The sequence below is a fragment of the Maylandia zebra genome, linkage group LG1 (genome assembly GCF_041146795.1).
Source record: "Maylandia zebra isolate NMK-2024a linkage group LG1, Mzebra_GT3a, whole genome shotgun sequence".
NCBI classification, from domain to species: Eukaryota; Metazoa; Chordata; class Actinopteri; order Cichliformes; family Cichlidae; genus Maylandia; species Maylandia zebra.
The window spans coordinates 3,296,968-3,314,882 of NC_135167.1; the positions used below are offsets into that span (position 1 = coordinate 3,296,968).

Here is a 17,915-nt window from a genome sequence, read left to right on the forward strand (position 1 = left end):
TATCTGAAGATGTTTTAATGGTTAGTCCATCCAGTCAGCGTCACAAGAGCAATTTACTGATGATGAATCTCATGGTTCCCTCATCTGTCTTAACCTGACTGCCATAAATGCACAAGTAGTTTTCCAGGAAAAATTTCCAGCTCTCAAGCGATCAAAAGCTCTCACAAGCTTCAGCCTCGAGCTACCGTGGTCATAGCTGCAGACAAGGAAACGGGACCCGTAACTTCTAGGAGCTGATGGAGGCTTTAGAGCCACACTTGTTCAAACTGAGAAACTCCTCATGTTTCCGTTAATGCTCAAAAGAATGTAGAAGAAATGTAACTGTGCCGCTTTAGACAGTAATCAGACTACAGTAACTACGAGCATTCAATAGTGATTTGGGTTTGGAAGGTGAGACGTTACAGCGCTGCGCACAAAAACAATAGAAATATCCGTGTGAGCTGCCAGGTACAGACTTTCAGATATGTATTATTGCTAATAGTTGAAAAGTTACAGCGGTATGATTTAAAGTTTTGCCTTCATCCATCTTATTGACGTCACATTTTGCTCTTTTTCCCTCTGCAGTTATTAAAAGAAGGATGAAGCAATCATTGCTCAGCAGTCTTTGTTTGAACATGTTCTGCACTGTTTCTGTGAAACACTAGTGCTGATTTCTCACTTTCTAAAAAAGGAAGTTCTGTTTCAAAGATTCATAGCCATCATGTGAGCCTGACACCAGCCTGCCGCGAGGCGGCCGGAGCCCGGCTGGAATTTCGAGCATCAGATAAGCACCAGAGAACGCTAGTCCCTATAGATTACATTCCTCCACTGACCCCCTAATTGTTCCCATCTTGCCCCAGGGCTCGACCTGAGGCAGCTCCCCGCCTCCTTGATAGATTCAGTGAGATAGTGAGAATGGTACACAGCCATTACATCTACTGTGCTGCACGAAGCTGGTTCTATTTCATCGCTGTCCTCCTGCTTCACTGCCTGGTTTTTGGAGGAAAAGGGTGGGACCTGTAAACAGCAGATAAGCTCGGATGGATGCATGGACGGATGTAATACTAAGAGCAATGTGTTGATAAGAGCTGAACAGGCTTTTCCTTCCTAAAATTTGTAGGCAGCAGTTGCACAAACAGTTTGTTGATGAGTTTTGTTTCATACGCTCAGTGTCGGCTTTAAAGAGGATCAAAGTAAATTAGCAGCAGTGTTTATTTAAATCGAGTGTAAAGCTGTTTGCACATGATCTCCGGACAGTGTCGCGGGAAACCGTCTGAGTTTGTCCCGTCTTGCATTCAGCACACACGGCACAAGATTCTCCACATATGTTTTGTCATTACTGGAAATACTTCATTTAGTTTAGGCAGTGCGTGACGTCTCGCCTTCTCCTCTTTCTCCTCAACCAAACCAGTTCAGACAGACAACTGCTCTAATACAATTCATAAATTAAATAAAACACAAAGTCATCCGGGCACCACTTTCACTTTTCTGTCATGGTACGTTCCTGTCAATTAGAACTTCTTTGCAGACAGACAAGGTGTTTATTGACCTGGCATGAGAGCGTGTCCTGGTAAAGGTTTCACTCCATTTGTTGTACCTGCACGATGAATGTGAACAAAACAGCTGAGGGGCCTCTTCTAATTTCCCCTGTCAGCTGTTGCCACAAATGAACAGAGAGAGGATAACGTATCAGGCGTCCAATCAGCTCAACGTCTTCCCAAAGCCTTCGTTACTCCCCGTGTTTACTGGACTCTTATCTAGAATCAAGTCAAATGTGATTGGCTGGTGGGAGCTGGATGGATGCGCTGATAGGCCGATGCGCTGTACAGACTCGTCTGAGCTGATGTTGGACGAGGCGCATTTGCAACCACTGCATTGTGTTTTCAGGCAGTTGTGTGTTATTTGTGTTACAACTCTGCAGCACTCTTTGTATGTGATTCTTTCCAGGTTAACGTCACTTGCCCCAAATCTGAAGTAATTCCAAACAATGGATGATGATCCCCTTCAGGAGGCAAGCTCTTCACTTCCTGCTGTGTCAGACATTTGATGTTTGTTTTGACAGGATGTTGTAAATCTGTCTTTTAACATTTGTTACTCATACAGACTGGAAAAGGGAACAGCTGTCAGAGCACGCTTTTTAGTATTTAGTTTAATTGTGGGAAGCCAAAATTGTGATTGAGATTTAGATTTGACTAATTGTGCAGCCCAAGAACACACACTCGTGCTCGGAGTGAATCATTTGCACGGTTACCGTCTCTGTCCTCAGAGTTTGTAGCAGGGCATCTAATCCAGCTGATTCAAATTAGAAAAGGTGGATGTTCTTCAACCTTTCCTGTTTGGTTTTGCAAAATAATAAATACAGTGATGACACAGTTCTGCATAACGGAAGCATCTACATTTTGACCCAGTGGGTCAATAGGATGCTAATCAATGAGGACCAAGAGGGGGGGAAGTTGGAGGAGGAAGGCGCCACAACGTGCGTATGTGTTTAAGCCATTCCTGTCCACTCTAAGATGTTAGGTTAAAAAACATTTTTAACCATTTTGTCCCCACTTCATGGAGATCACCGTAAAATACTAACACTCACAGCCGAACTCCTTTATTTGGGCAGAATCCTGGTGAGATGGAGAGTCGGTGTGTGCTTCCTGTGTCTGTACTCCAGCTTCCTCCTACGGTCCAAACACTTGTTAGCTTAACTGGAGATTCTAGATTACCATGTGAGGTAGATGTGCTCTGTGGTTCAAATGTGACTTGGTGTTAAAGCGCCTTGAGTGGTCGGTAAGACTAGAAAAGCTCTCAGTCTGAAGGTTCTTAGTATCCAGGTCTTGGTGATCTAAGGAGCTTGGAAAGAAAAGCGACTGGACTGAAGTTTCTTGAAGACATTTCACCTCTCATGCGAGAAGCAGCTTCTTCAGTTTGCACATAAAGGTCAAAGGTCACTCTTTTGAGGATACCAATGTTTACATTTTGGACAGAGAAGACAGATGGTTTGAAAGAGGAGTGAAAGAAGCATCTATTTCCACTGTGAACAACCATCTTTGAACAGAGGGCGGGGCTTATGACACCCACTGTGCCATCTATAATCCAGTTTTGAGATCCTTCCCAGACGCCTTAACGCCCACTTGCATCCTGGGCCATTTGATCTCAATAGATCACATGACAGGGTGGGGCGTGGTCTCACTATGGGTTAGCCTGAAACCTTGGCTGATAATGACCTACACCCATTTCCACACCTGACTCAGATGATCAATAGTCGGTCAACAACCCTCTTAGGGACACTCCCAGTAGGCCTTAATAATCTGGGATTTGCAACCAATTGGTTTTAGAACTAAAGAAGCTTCTTGGATGAAACGTCTTCAAGAAACTTAAAGCAGTCCAGATGCTTTTTTCCCCAGCTCCTTAGACTACTCGGTATAAAATGTGAGTGCAAACTCAACAAACTTTTCACAGAAAAGGAAGGTTTTTGTAGACTCAGATGTAAGATTAGTTAAACCTGAAAATGTGCAGATTGAGTCAGAGGGATGTTTGGAGCTGCTTTTATGGTCACTGTCTTCTTTAAATCCTTACTGAAAATTATAGCGAAGAAAATGTAAATCCACGAACAACCACGTGACCTGCAGTTACACCATCAGTTAAAAATGTGGAGGTGAGCCTCCTCCGCCTCCTCCGTGCAGCTCCAGGCTGACGGGAAGGATCTGTGTTGTTGGAGAGGAAGAATGTGGACCTGCAGGTCTAGAGTCTGACACTCAAAAGCAGACCTGATGTGTTTGATAACTGATTATTGTACCTGGCCATGGCTCTGCTACAAACATGCTGCCAGGCCGAGCAGGGCGGCTATAAATAGACATGAAGCTGATGTGGATCAGACCCTGTTTACTGTTTGAGAGAGTAAAAAACACATTCCTGTTGCATACTGCCCCAGAAAACCCAGAGCGTGTGTGACCTGTTGGATCGGTTCTTTAAAGCAACTTTCTGTCACATGTAAATAAAATCAGTGAAAGTATAGAAACCACAGATACAAAAGGAGGGAGGGGTTAAACAGCCATTTCTAAAATAAAAAGAATAACGTCTGACACGAGCAGCATTCATGTTTTACTGCTGACGGTACGACGGCTGAATAACTGTACGATTATCCAACAGCACAAATGTCACACACCAGCTCCAGCTTTAGAAATGACTGTAAAACATTTACAGCAGCGAAGGTTACTAATTAGCTTCTCTCAGCCTAAACCAACTTTGTTTGCATGAAGCAGTCGGTTTTATTACAGATTACATGGATTTTTCTGAATGTGTTCCAGTTTCAATAATAAAAATCAAAGTTATTTGGATGGCGCGCCTTCTTCACTCAGAGGTTAGTCATGGAGTTCCCCAGGGTTCTGTGCTGGGACCAATTATTTTCACTGCCAAAGGGAAGAATGTATAACATGAAAGCACTGCGTGCATTTCCATTGTTCTGCAGGTAATGCCTAGTTATATTTAGCAATACAACCAGATACACGAGTCAGTTAAATTGCAGACATGTTTTAAAGACAAAGGGCGAGATGACTCCTGTTTCCTGCTGCTAAACTCAGATTAAATTGAAGTTACTGTATTTAACCTCAGAAACACATTGACTAATCTGATGGCATTACACTGGCCTCTGTTAACACTGCAAGGAACCTTTGAGTCACTTTAATCAGTGTCTCCTTCAACAAACACATTAAACAAATATGCATGACTGCTTGCTATAAAAAATTAGAAACCTCCCGTGTCTCTAATGTTATCATTTACATTCTGGAAAACTACTCGTGAGTTATGAAACGGTAATATTAAAGACCTATTAGCGTCATATTATTCCTACATTTCCCTACATGGCTGTTCAGTTTCAGACTGTGGGCTTTCTTGTGGTTCTTAGTGATGAAAAGTAGAATAGGAAGCTAAACCAGGGGTGGGCAATATCAGTCCACGAGGGCCGGTGTCCCTGCAGGTTTTAGATCTCACCTTGGGTCAACACACCTGAATCACAGGATTAGTTCGTTACCAGGCCTCTGGAGAACTTCAGGACATGTTGAGGAGCTAATTTAGCCATTTAAATCTGCTGTGTTGGTTCGAGGACACATCTAAAACCTGCAGGGACACTGGCCCTCGTGGACTGAGATTGCCCACCCCTGCCCTAAACTCTCCTTTACTTACGCTCCTCTAGGCGCGTAAGTAAAGGAGTTGTGTTGAATAATGTCTTGAAGCGTACTCAATAATCCATGTAAATAAATCCCAAAAAGTTGATTCTGTTCATCCAGACGTAACGTTTTCAGTGGGAGAAACGTTTCGTCACTGAGCCAAGTGAGGGGCTGGTTTCAGTCATTGTGCGAATGTCCTGTTTATAAGGTTGGAAACCTGCAGTCAGCTGAGACTGAACAAAGCACTCGGATCAGTGATGAAACGTTTCTCCCACTGAACCACTACGTCTGTTGAACGATGTTGGATCGGTACCTTCCTATAATATAAAGTGTCCTGAGATGCCCATTGTTATGAATTATTTATATACAAGTACAATAGAGTTGTTATACGGTCCTGCTTTATAATGGTCGTGGTTAATTCTTGATAATTCGCTTTGTCTTTATTTTTCCAGTCAGCCAGAAGATTTACATGTCATGTAAATTCAGTAAAATCGGGCGTTGTGCAGAAACGACGGTGGAGGAATCGCATTTGTTTGAGCTAAAGCATCGGCACAACAGTCGAGTGTTTTCTGCCGCTGTTGAATCTGACAGCATTGTGTCTCATTACATTACATTGATACACCGGGACTCCATTGTTTTTAACAAGAATATAATAAATATATTGAAGTATAAATGGCATTTCTCTCTGACGCAGGACAACATGGATCGATGTGATCCTGGAGTAAATCAACGTCAGGAGTTTTTCTTGTCCTGTGGCTTTAGAGTTGACACAAAATAGAAGTTGCAGCCAAGCATCGGATCTACAGCTGTCCTACACTGTGCTGTAAATAAATGCATGAATCAATCGTCCAGAAAATCTGTTATTGATCAGCTAATTGAAGTTGGTGGCTTAAATTTTGGTGAGTTTTTGCATAAAGTGTGACTCCTGATATTGGAGGATTGTTGCATCTTGTTGTATTTGCCATAAATGTGACTGTTTTCAGTCTGTGATTTATTCGGACAGCAGGTGTCCTCGCATTAGTTACCAAATCTCAAAATGTCTTCAGCTTTATGAGGCTGGATGATCCTTTAGAAATCTGGGTGCAGCTTTAGTGTGAGACTCATCCAGATTAGCCAGTATCCGGGCAGATTACTTTCTCCCACATGAATATAGAGGCAAAGATCCACAGACCTCATCGGCTAAACCGGTCGAGTCAGTTTTGTTTGTTTGCAGCAGCGGCTGCAGGATCGGTTTCTACTGACACCAGAGATCGGTGTCCCTCGCTCTGCCTCGGCTTTTCACACACAAACAAATCTGTTCACAGCTGAGCTCTGTCGTGATTCAGCATTGGTTAAACTTGATCTTCACATATGTCTCTGTCTGTGTGTCCATCAGCTGGAAGACTGCACCCTCCAGCTGTCTCCCAGTGGAAACTATCTGGACCTGGACTCTTCTCTGGCTGAGCAGCGAGACGAGCTGGAGAGCTTCTACGAAGATGTGGCGTAAGAAAAGCTTTAGTGTGTGTGTGTGTGTGTGTGTGTGTGTGTGTGTGTGTTTATTGGGAACATGACTGCAGCCAAACATGTCATGCAGAGACATGCCGTCCTTGTAACCCCACAAACAGAAAAAAGAAGCACTGGACCCACACAGACCAAGACGAACGCTGTCAACAACATACTCAAGTATTAATATAAAATAAAAAATTATATGGGGAAAAATAGCCAAGTTAAAATAAAGACAAAGCACATTTTTATCCTTATTATAAAACAATAGTAGTTTACCATTACTCATTATAATACACTTTATGTAATTTAAAGTACTATTGTTATTATTCATTTTAATTATGTTCATATAGTACATGTGTAACATTGATTGTTTAGTAAAAGTTGTTTACACGTTGTCGCGAAATCGATCAATGCAGAGCAGTGTCACAAACCACGGAGGCCCCAGAAAAGTGCAATCAAACAGCCCGGAGAAAACATCAACATATGTCTTCTGACCAAAATGCATGTGGTGGACACTTATAAAGCAGTGGGGTACACGCGACATTAGTCACAGTTAATCGTACATCTTGTACGTCTTTAATAGCTATAAGCAGACATAGAACTTCTCTTTTCTGTAACACCTTCCATACAAGGTAATAAAACTTCAAGCCCTCAGGGTCTCTGAGGCTGATTATTGACTCTGATCATCTGTTGCCAAGTAAAGTAAAATATAGTAAGACTCCAAATGGGTTAAGGCCTCAGGCCTGACACATTCCTAAATTATATACATGTACTGTAAGCATGCATTGCAGTTATCCTTCTATGTTCTAGTTTCCCTCAGCATGTATCACCTGGAAAGTCACGCCAGTGAAGCTTAAAACCCTTAATGAACCGAACATCAACTCAAAGTAAGCACAGATATGCAATGTGTATAAAATACTTCCAACCGTACTTGTAATAAAAGTTAACATAATGGAAGGATCCTCATATGAACATCTTCAATAAACAACTGTAATGCAGTATCAATACTGTGAGAAATATTATTACATGAAATAATGCTGTAAAGAATGTTATCAATGCAGTTATAATGATGCAGATTATATGGCAGCAATAAAAGAATTTCTGTATCTCCACAACGTTTAGTGATAAATAAGTGAAAACAGTTTTTGTCGTCGGGCGCTTTAAACACTTTGCTCGCTGCAGGCGGCGGCTTCATACTGACCGGCTGCCCGAAAACGTACGTGCCTCAGAGTATAACGATGATGCCCAATTGTGACATCAGCTAAGATGCACTGGAATAATTTGAGCTTATGCTGTATATACTATACACTCTTGCCAACACTGTCTTTAAAGGTGTAAAACATTCTGGGGGGTTAAAAAAGGCAGGTGTGAAATGTGAAAGTGAGATCACAGGAAGTACCATTTTAAATTTAATTATTAAAGATGATTGCTATTTTATTTTATATAAAAATAATAACAATTTTAAAATATACATCTGAAGCTCAGAGGTCCAGAGTGATATTTAGAATCCCTGTGCATGTAAACGTTGTCTGAGTCAGAAACATGGGTTTAAATCACTCTGTATGGCATCATCGCTTTGACCTTCGGATCCATCTGTTGACCTTGAAGGTGATATTTTAAATTTATACTTTTCACATGTTGCCAACAGACAGCACGCTTGTAAGTTGTCGTCAATTTTCAGCCAATAAATCATGAAGTTAACCACAAAGACCTCGGGGGATGGAAGCCATTTTTTTAATCAATTGTTAACATGACCCCGCTCGTCACTGATCAAAACTTCGTGTCTACAGACAGGAGCACCAAAAACACAACTTCCTTGGTAGAGGTAATAGAAATATGAATAATCAAAATAATGCATAAAAGGAGTAAAAGAAGTAGAATTAGTGGGATAAGTTTTCTTCCACTTATCCCATTCAGGGTTAGGAGGCGGTTGAGCCTATCATAGCTGTCACAGGGCAGGAGGCCCGGGACACCCTGGACAGGTCAGTCTGTCACAGGACTAAAGTGCACAGATAACCCTGCACACCTATGGTTGGTCTTCCTAGCCCGATGCAGGTCTTTGGACTGTGGGAGGAAGCTGGAGTATCTGGGTTCAAATCCAGGCCTCAGACTGGATCTTCTTTCTGTGAAGAATCACATTCATTTCAGTGATGTGGAACTGAAACACATTATAGCTGCTTGGTGACTGTGTGTGTCCAGCAGTGTAAACTCTGTGCGATGCTGTAAGAGCGTCTGAAAAACGTATTCCTCTTTTAGCCTCCAGACAAACACGCCCACCTTTACATCTTCCCTTCTCCCGTTTCTCCTTCTTTCTCGCTCTCATTCTTTCCATACCTTCATGCTGTCGTTCTTTCCATACTCTAATCCCAGCATGCCGCAGTCTGACTGTATGTGGAAACTTAGCTGTTCTGGGATCACCTCAGACCAGCTGTCTGCACACACTGATCACACTGACAGTGGATCAGGACTCCTTGTAGAAGCAAGTCTTTGTGAAAACTGCACTCAGATCTGATAAAACCCACTTTGGAGGTTCTTCTTCCATCGTCTTTACTGACTCTGTGTTCTCTCAAATATGCCAACTCGGGACTCTTTGAGTGCCATGTCCCTCTCGTACGATGATTCGATTACACAAAAGTTAATCTGGTTAGATGTCTGTCACGGAGCTGGCTGCTCTGACTGAACCTGAACTCTGAGTCGTGACTGTTTTTTGTTCTGAACTCAAACGGTTTCTTATTTTTCTACAGGAAAGGAAGGAAGCCCATCCTGATTCTGAGGACTCAGCTCTCTGTTCGTGTTCACTCCATCCTGGGTAATTATGTCCTCAGTCTTCTGCTTTACTTTTTCCCTCCGTCCTCTCCTGCAGCACAGGAGTGATGACTCAGGGGAAACTCTCGCCATCTTCCACCACGATGACGTGTTGCACTCAGCTGGGAGGATTTCCTCCCTCTGAGTCTGCAGCTTAGAAAATACAGCGGTTACTTTCTCCACATGAAGTGGAGCTCAGGTTTAGAGTTTTACTCGGCTGTTGTTTTTTGTTGAAGGTGCTGAACATCGGGAAAGGTTAGCAGTAGCTCCTCTGAAGCTTGTTTACAGGGATCAGAGGTGTCCTCTGAGCAGGCTGCTGGAAGGCTGAAAGTCTTTAAAAGCTTCATGGTTTTAAGTGCATTTTGGGAAATGTAGTTTCCTGCAGACTGACCCCACAGGGAGCTCACTGCTGCATGTAAATGTGAGTAAGACAGGATTAGCATGACTCTTCTCACTTCAGGCGAGCTCCAACTAAAGTCTGACACTGCAGAATTTTTAAGACCAGAAAAAAATCTCCCATTGAGGTTTCCATGGAAACGGATCGGCTTGAGAAGACGAGCTCCTGTCCGGACTCGTCCTGGTTACGTTTACAACAGGAGGAGGAGCGCGGGCATGTTGAAGAGTGTCAGGACTATGTTAGGAAATATTGTGGATCTCCTGATGATATCACTCATTTCATCCAGCGGTTTCCTCACAGCAGCCTCGTTTATCGCCGATTTCATCTTCAGAAACTGAATGAAGTCGTGGCTCCTGCTTGTCTCGTTTCAGTCCCGAGGAGTGTATTTGACAAGCGAGAGTAATGCTATCGCGAGTCATGTCGAGGTTAAAGTCGGAGCTTTCTGTGGTTTTTACCGTCTTAGATCCCTGTGGTAACTCGCGCTGAATGCAGGAGCTGGTTGGGATCAGGTTATCTTCAGGCTTTCCATTTCACCTGTACCTTACTAACATGGCACCAGCTATAAACTTAGAGTGCAAACTTGTCAGTGAGCTGTGCATGTACGGAGTTGGTGATGCAGGAAGTATTTAAATGTTCTGATACTTATTCTGTGCATAAAATTAAACTCTTCATCGCTTTCACGCTGCTGAAATCACAGAAACCATCAGGAACACCTGTGCAGTCATCTCCTTTATTAGGCTGCAGGACAGCAAGTTTAAACTGGATCCATTTAAATATTAAGTTTTAGCCGTCACCAGTGGGAGTGTTTGCCTCGAATTAAAAGTTGTTTTTTTTATCTGCTCTGTGCAACTCTGTAATCACCAGATTGATGATTTTCTGCAGTATGAACCTCTCGTCTTATTTGCAGCAGTGTTACATTTTTATTTTTATGTTCTTTATAGACTTTTTCTATGCCAGTGCTTTCTATCTAACATTCACACATTTGTAGTAACTCTGGGTTAGTATCTTGTCCAAGGATATTTGGCACGCAGACTGGATCAAATCAACCCACCAACCTTCTGATTAGCAGATGACCTGCTCCGCCTCCTGGGCTACAGCCACCCAGGATGCAGGGATTAGCAGAGAAAGATGATAACCACTATCATCGCACCGTTATATGATTTTAGGTTTTGTCGAGCCAGCTAACACAAGGAGAGCCTGGCTGTGTTGAACATCAGTCTACCCCTCTGATTTATTTAAATGTTTTCACATAAACCAGTTTACATCTGAGCTCACTGGGAAAGCGCGAGGTGAAGCGAATCAGTTATCAGTCACGGCAGTATTAGCACTTTCTGTACATCCTGTGCTTTGATTTACCTTTTCATGCCATCTCTAAAAGCTTCCCTTTGCTCTCGTTTCCTCTACTCACTGCGTGTCTGGTTATATTCCTTCTGTGACCTCTGACCTCTGTCAGGGGTGTTGTTGTACCAGTTTTAAACCTCCACAGTCACGTGGAGCAGACCTAAGCATGAGACCTGTAATATGAAGCCTGCTGTTCCTGTTGGTGGTCAGCATGATCAAACCTGTTTGTTTTATTTTCCTCAAAGCTATCAGATATTATAAGTTTTAAACTTTAAGGTTTCTCATCTGTCAGCACCGTGATGGAAGTGACACACCTACTCGCAGACTTAAAGACGACCTGGCGCGGACTATCAGGATGTGGTGGGGGGGCAAGCACAGAGTAAAGGAAGGCACATTTTGAGGCATTAGCTTGGCATAAGTTTAAAGAAACTGTTGTGCCTTCCTCTAATTAATCGCTGCCAGCGCACCATCTGGTGCACACACTGATGGATCCAAATCAAACACAGCCACCGGGCTGCAGCAGGTGCATGCTGGGTGTGGCTGCGTGCTGAACGGCTCATAGACCGGCTCATGACTGGTAATCATCAGAAATCCCCGAGGAGCTCAGCGAGGGGCAGAGCCTGCAAATATTTAACTTTTTATTGTTTGTAAACAAAGAGGCTGAGTGATCTATTTATACTCTATTGTTTGTTGTTGTTTATAAACGGAGAGCGCGGTTTAAAGTGCTTCAGCCTGCTGCTGATCGTTTAAAGACCGGCTCTCTGGGTTCTGCAGGTTAATGAGTCTCATCTCTGGACACCAGCTGGCTTTTTCTTCTTAGTCATGTTGTTTAATTGTGAGTCATTTATGTAACGCTATTAGAGGGCCCTACTAGAATAGCTCTGCATGAGTCGCAGATCATAATCCTCCTTAATCATCTTACATTGGGCCTTGCTCTGAGTTCATCCTTTGTCTGAAATGAGCCAGTTTAGCCCCGCCCACTTTAAATTAACTTTCTGATTGGCTCTCACTTTCTGGTTTTCAAGTGGAAAAAAGAAACATGAACATTAAATGAGGGCATATAAGGACATGTATAAGAGATCTGCACCACCTGCTTTTATTGTTGGTCACTTTGTTGTATTTGCTGTCTGTCTGTCAGGAACACATTTGGGGACCCGTTGTCCCGGTTTCCAGCTTTATATTTTTAGTCGCTGACTAGTATATAGTAGCTTTGCATACTTTGCTACTCATAAATAAAATAAAATAAAACTTTATTTTATACTGAACCTATCAGTTCATTCTGTCTGAAATAAGCAGTTTTGGCTCCACTGTCTTTAAGAGAACTTCCTGAGGACGATATTACGGACGTCAATATTTCAATATGAGAATGACGTATATGCAAAGAAGTAAATGCATATTAGGCGGGGGTTGTCCATGTTAAAATGAGGACAGTGTCTGTTTATACACCAGAGCAGTTTGTGTAAAATAAATCTGTGGGTATCGTCAAAGAGTTGGGCGCTCGTCTTGTAATCGGAAGGTTGCCGGTTCGATCCCCGGCTCGGTCGTTGTGTCCTTTGGCAAGACACTTCACCTGTTGCCTACTGGTGATGGTCAGAGGGGCCGATGGTGCAATATGGCAGCCTCGCTTCTGTCAGTCTGCCCCAGGGCAGCTGTGGCTACAACTGTAGCTGCCTCCACCAGTGTGTGAATGTGAGAGTGAATGAATAGTGGTATTGTAAAGTGCTTTGAGGGCCCCGAAAAGCGCTATATCAATGCAATTTTTTATTATTATTATTATTATTATTATTATTATTATTTATTTCTACAGTTCGATCCTGATGTGGTGTAAATGGAAATTTAGTTGCGTGTTTGCGTTCACGTCGCGGTCTAAAAGCCTCCCTGTGGTTGTTACTTAAAACCTTTCCAGAGTGGTGTACACCAGTGAATACAGACAACGTGAAGCAGCTCAAACTGAGCGGATTCACCTCATCTGCACTCTTGCTCTGCGTGTGGCTGATTATTTATTGTTGCTGACTGTGTCTTGGCTTTGGGCACGATGGTTGTTTAAAATGGTCTTCCCAGCCTCTCGGCGGTTCACTGAACACTTCTGTGTTTGTAGCTGTTTTCATCCCAGCAGACCAAAGCTCCACTCTGGTTTTGGGGTTTTTATTTTTAGCCCTTTTCTGCCCTTATCTGCGCCTGTGGTGTTGCTGCTCGCAGCAGCTGGACACGCCAGCGTCAGAAAGGACGGAGCCGGAGGTAGAAAGCCTTCGCTTTCATTTTCTTTAAGAGTTTTGAAACAATGCTGGAAAGTTCTGCAGGCAGAGTGAGAAACGGGAGAGACTGTGTTCCAGTCAAATGACCCAGAGGACATCCTGAGACAATCGCACTCATAAACTACACATAACTGTGTTTAGTGGCACTGTGTTTTGCCATAAACTCATCATTAAAATGCATTCTTCAAAAAGCTTCCACCTGTAGATGGAGTAGTTCTGTTCAGAAGACCAGTGCGTCTCTCTGTCGTCTTTGTTTTGCATTATTCTGACTCCAAATTTGTCATTTTCATTTCCTTTAAGGCGTTTTTGAAACAATCAGGTTCTGCAGGCCGAGTGTGAAACGATCTCAGAGGATCCAGTGGCTGTTAAATGACACAGAGGAGCCCTGAGATTCATCAACTACACTTAGCTTTTTCCGTTTGTGTCTCTTTAATTGTTATGCATCTCTTTGTTATTGTGTGTCTTTGAATCTCAGGATCCTGTGAACAGCTTCAGACTTGGGTTGTTGGAGGTTTCCATGTGTTTGTTGAGATCAGTGTCCGTTTCTCTGGTAGCTGCTGAGGTCTGACTTCAGTTGGTCAGAATCTCCTCTCCTGGGAAATGCTGAACTTTCCCAGAGTTCCCGCTGTCAGCCACTTATTCCCTTCCTCCTTCCCGTGCTGCCTGGCATGACCCCACCCTTCCTGCTCCGGAGGGGATTTCCCAGAATGTGTACTCCTTGGAACCCTCGCTGTGATTTGTTTGTGATTGTCACTCCAGCGAGGACGGATAGCTCACAGAGCTTACCTTTTGTTTCTCTCTGTAGAACCAGTCTTATTAGACTGAGAATGATCCATTTCTTTATCTGCTTCTTTATGAAGTAAAATAGCACTGCAACACGACTGTTCTGGGATCAGTTTGAAGCCCACAGGAGGAGATTAACACATTACGAGGATGCCACGTCCTTCCACTGGGACCCTCGGAGGGTTCAGACCTGGTTTCAGGGTTTAGGTTAGACACAGATTCAGGTTTAAGTTTGCCAACTACTGTAAAACTTGCAGGTAAAAACATGTATGTGTTTCTTTTTGGTCACCTGTCTCAACCTGAACCTTAAAGTCACATCCTGACAAGACTCTACATGAAGCTCATAGTGCCATTTTCCCAGCAATGCTGTGTGTCTGTCTGTGTGTCCTGTTGGCTCGCGGCGTGATGATGTCATCAATAATGCACTGACTGTGCTTCCTTCCCTGCTTTGTGGCGGCTGCTTGGATGTTGACACACTTACTTGGCGTTCCTGATCATGAGTTCAGATCACATTTTGTTTATTACCAAATCTTCTAAAACTGCTTCTCTGTAAAGTCCAAGATGACGTCTTTGACTTTGTGAGAGGAAAATGAAAAAGCATCAAAGATTCAGAGGGGGAAAAAAATCAGCAGATATGTCACTTAAAAATAAAATGTTTATTTCATAATAATTGTACATTTCAAACAGAGTCTGGGCTGTGTCAGCTCTAAATATACTCTGAGGTTTGCAACCAGCCATTGTTTCCTTCTTGCAAAGAGTCTTTGTCGATGTCAGAAATAGAATAAAGTGCCACTCAGTCCACCCAGTCATCAGAAAAAACAATGGCAAATGAAAAACATCAAATCTTCACATCTGCAAAGCTAAAAACATCCCAGAAGTGAATGTTAGCCTGATATCATCTCAGTTTGCCCATTAAATTCATTAAACTCCCGTCTTTACTTCCTTGTTGGATCTTTTGTCTATACTACCGGTAAGTTAAAAAATTAGGAACGTGTCCCTGTTTCCAAAACCCAAAAATGTTCAGTTACCTGTCACGTGGGACCAAAAAAGCATTAAATCTTATTTTCAAGAAGCTAAACACAATTATTTGACTCCTTCCAGCTGATTGACGAGCTGATTGTCTCTCGGGGAAATCCTTTTCTTCTAGTTTAAGCAAAGTTATTTGAATCGTGTTCAGCGTGAGCTCCACGCCATGCAGTCAGGAGAAAACTACAATCATGGCTTCTCTGAGATCACATGCCTTTGCTTATATTGATACTTTTTATAGTAAATTATGCTTTTGAAGATTTTAGTTAGCTTCTTCCCTTTTGGGCTTGGACTCAATTAGCAACGCTCACACTAACAGGAAATACCACGCTGAGATAATGTAGCTCACTTCCTGTCTCCACAGGACAAACACAGGAATCCTTCCCAGTGTCCCTCTGTTTCAGTCATCGCTATCATGCTCGTTAATCAGCTCAACGAGGGCCCTGCTGTTGCAGTCTGATGGGCTTTATTTATGAGGAACGCTTGAAAAATAAATCTCTAGAAATGTGTTTTTGTCTCCGACAGACGGATGTAAACAAGCTTTATTTACACAGAACAAGAATCGCTCATGCTCTGCTGCATCTGCTCGCTGCTGCCGGAGAAAAACGTCAACACACCGAAAGCACCGTTTGACCTCTTCCCATTGTGTCCCTCTGCCTGTCTGACGTTTCCTTCGACTCAAAGAAGACTCTGATGGTCGTTAGTGAATGCAGTTCTTCAGATCCGTGGTTCCGGCCTGCTGTATCCGCATTCATGCAGATGCACTGATTAACACTTCAGTGGGCCTGATTCACAGGGAGGAAGGTGACATTTACCAGGGAATAAACAGAGAAAATCAAACAAAAGCAGCTGAAGGAAACAAAAACAAGACAAACTTCTGTGAAAGGGACCCGACTCACTGCTTCAGCTGGACTGCTGAATGACCGTCAAACCAAATGTGCCATTTTTGAGAAGTTACTAAAGCCGACGTGGTGCACAGCAAATTGGAGCCTCAGCAGGGAATCCAGCATGCTAATGTGAAAGAGCACGGGATGTGAACCGGAGACTGCAACACTGCCTCTGCTCCAAAGTGCCGTAATCACACAAATACATGAAAAGAACTTTTCCAAATGATAGAATATGTTTTGTAAAATTCGGGACTTCAGGACAGACCAGACAGCAAGCCTGTCAGTTACAGCTTGTTCCACAGAGACTTAGTCATTTTACATTATCATTATACCGTGTTCATATTACTACTAGACAGACCCACAGTTACAGTCTGCATTGCACTGATCTCTCTGTGAATCTGCACATCAGGCTGGACTGTAGATTTAAAGCAGTGCTATAAATCAAGCTTCAGATTTGGCCTCATATTAACATGTCTGACTTCTTAAAGACTTCAAGAATATTAAACCTTAAATTTGATTCATAAAGTTGTAAATAATGTTTCCAGTCTGCTGTTTCAGTCTAAACCTCACGATCATATAAAACAATGTGAATAGTTTGTAGCTAAAAACCAACAGACATCCAGTGAGACGGTTCTGTAGTTCTTACATTCGACTCTTAAAATGCTTTTTTTTTTTTTTTTTTTTTTGTAAATAAAATCCAACAAAATAAGAGCTGAAATGTGTCTGAGGTTCTCAGTAAGTTTCACATCAGGTCAGACGGATGTAAGCAAACCAGTGGGTCAGCTGATTTTAATTTATTTTTTGTTTTGTTTTTTTTGTATTTCACCTGTTTATTTATTTCCCTGCTGCCAGCGTGAGGGTGAAACAGACTTGAAATGATTTTCTGTTTGTCAGAACGAGTTGGTCTGATCTTGGTGGAAAAGCAACATGAATCCTTTGCCCTTCACGCAGTCTAAGTGTGGGAGTTCAGTCAGGACGGAGGAATTTCAGCAGCTGCGTCTGCGCTGCATCATAGAGCAGTTATAGCTCTCTATAATCCCGGCACGTTCCCTCCTCGGTGCTCGGCCGCGGCAGTGAAACTGTGGCTGTCTGGTGGCCATCTTGGGTCAAAGATGGGTGTCTGAGTGACTCGCGGTCCTCTGAGAGACAGAAGTAACTTTAAGCGTTTTATCTTGAGCTGCTGTCAACAGGTGCTGACGTTCTCAGTGACAACAAATAATCTTGGATAAGCTACGAGGAGCTCACACGTTTTCACCTGATACACAGCATGTCGTGTGCTTCGTTACATCGAAGCGCTGCAACAGTTGCAGATACACACGAAAGCTGAATACAGCAGACTGAACGGTTCTTTAAACTCAGGTCCAAAGCAGGACCGTGTCCACTGCACACATCAGATTAAAAACGGCTTCAAAAGTCTTTGGAGCTAAATGGCATGCAGCATTAAATGGCTCACAAGTCGTAGCTGTTTGTTAGCTCAGCAGGTTTAAAGGGCTGATCTGAGGTCAGTGCAGGAGAACTGTTCCAGTTCGCTCCTTCATCTCTTCATCACGTTAGAAATGTGATGGAAAGCTGTTTATGTGTGATAAACTACAGGTGCAGGCAGGAAATGTCTCTCTATATAGCGGGACACAACCTCATTTCCTGTGCAGACAGGAAGTAGAAAGATATAATTAGAGGTGGAACCACTTCCTTGTTGCTATAACAGATCAATACTTTTGCTCCATAATAGAAGGAAATATTAAGTACTGATTCTGGATAGTAAACAGAGCAAACGTGAGAGAAAGAAACTGCTGGTTACTCA

At 42.8% G+C, this 17,915-nt stretch overlaps 1 protein-coding gene across 7 annotated transcripts in view; it reads left to right on the forward strand.

Moving 5' to 3' along the window:
• The window catches only part of fhod1 (formin homology 2 domain containing 1), a 52,872-nt gene that overhangs the window by 6,362 nt on the left and 28,595 nt on the right, over positions 1–17,915 (forward strand). For all 7 annotated transcript variants that reach the window (XM_012919888.5, XM_023153732.3, XM_023153738.3 and 4 more), the window contains exons 2-3: positions 6,511–6,617; positions 9,365–9,429. In XM_012919888.5, coding sequence (XP_012775342.2) covers positions 6,511–6,617; positions 9,365–9,429 — 172 coding nt within the window. The remainder of the gene's footprint in view (positions 1–6,510; positions 6,618–9,364; positions 9,430–17,915) is intronic.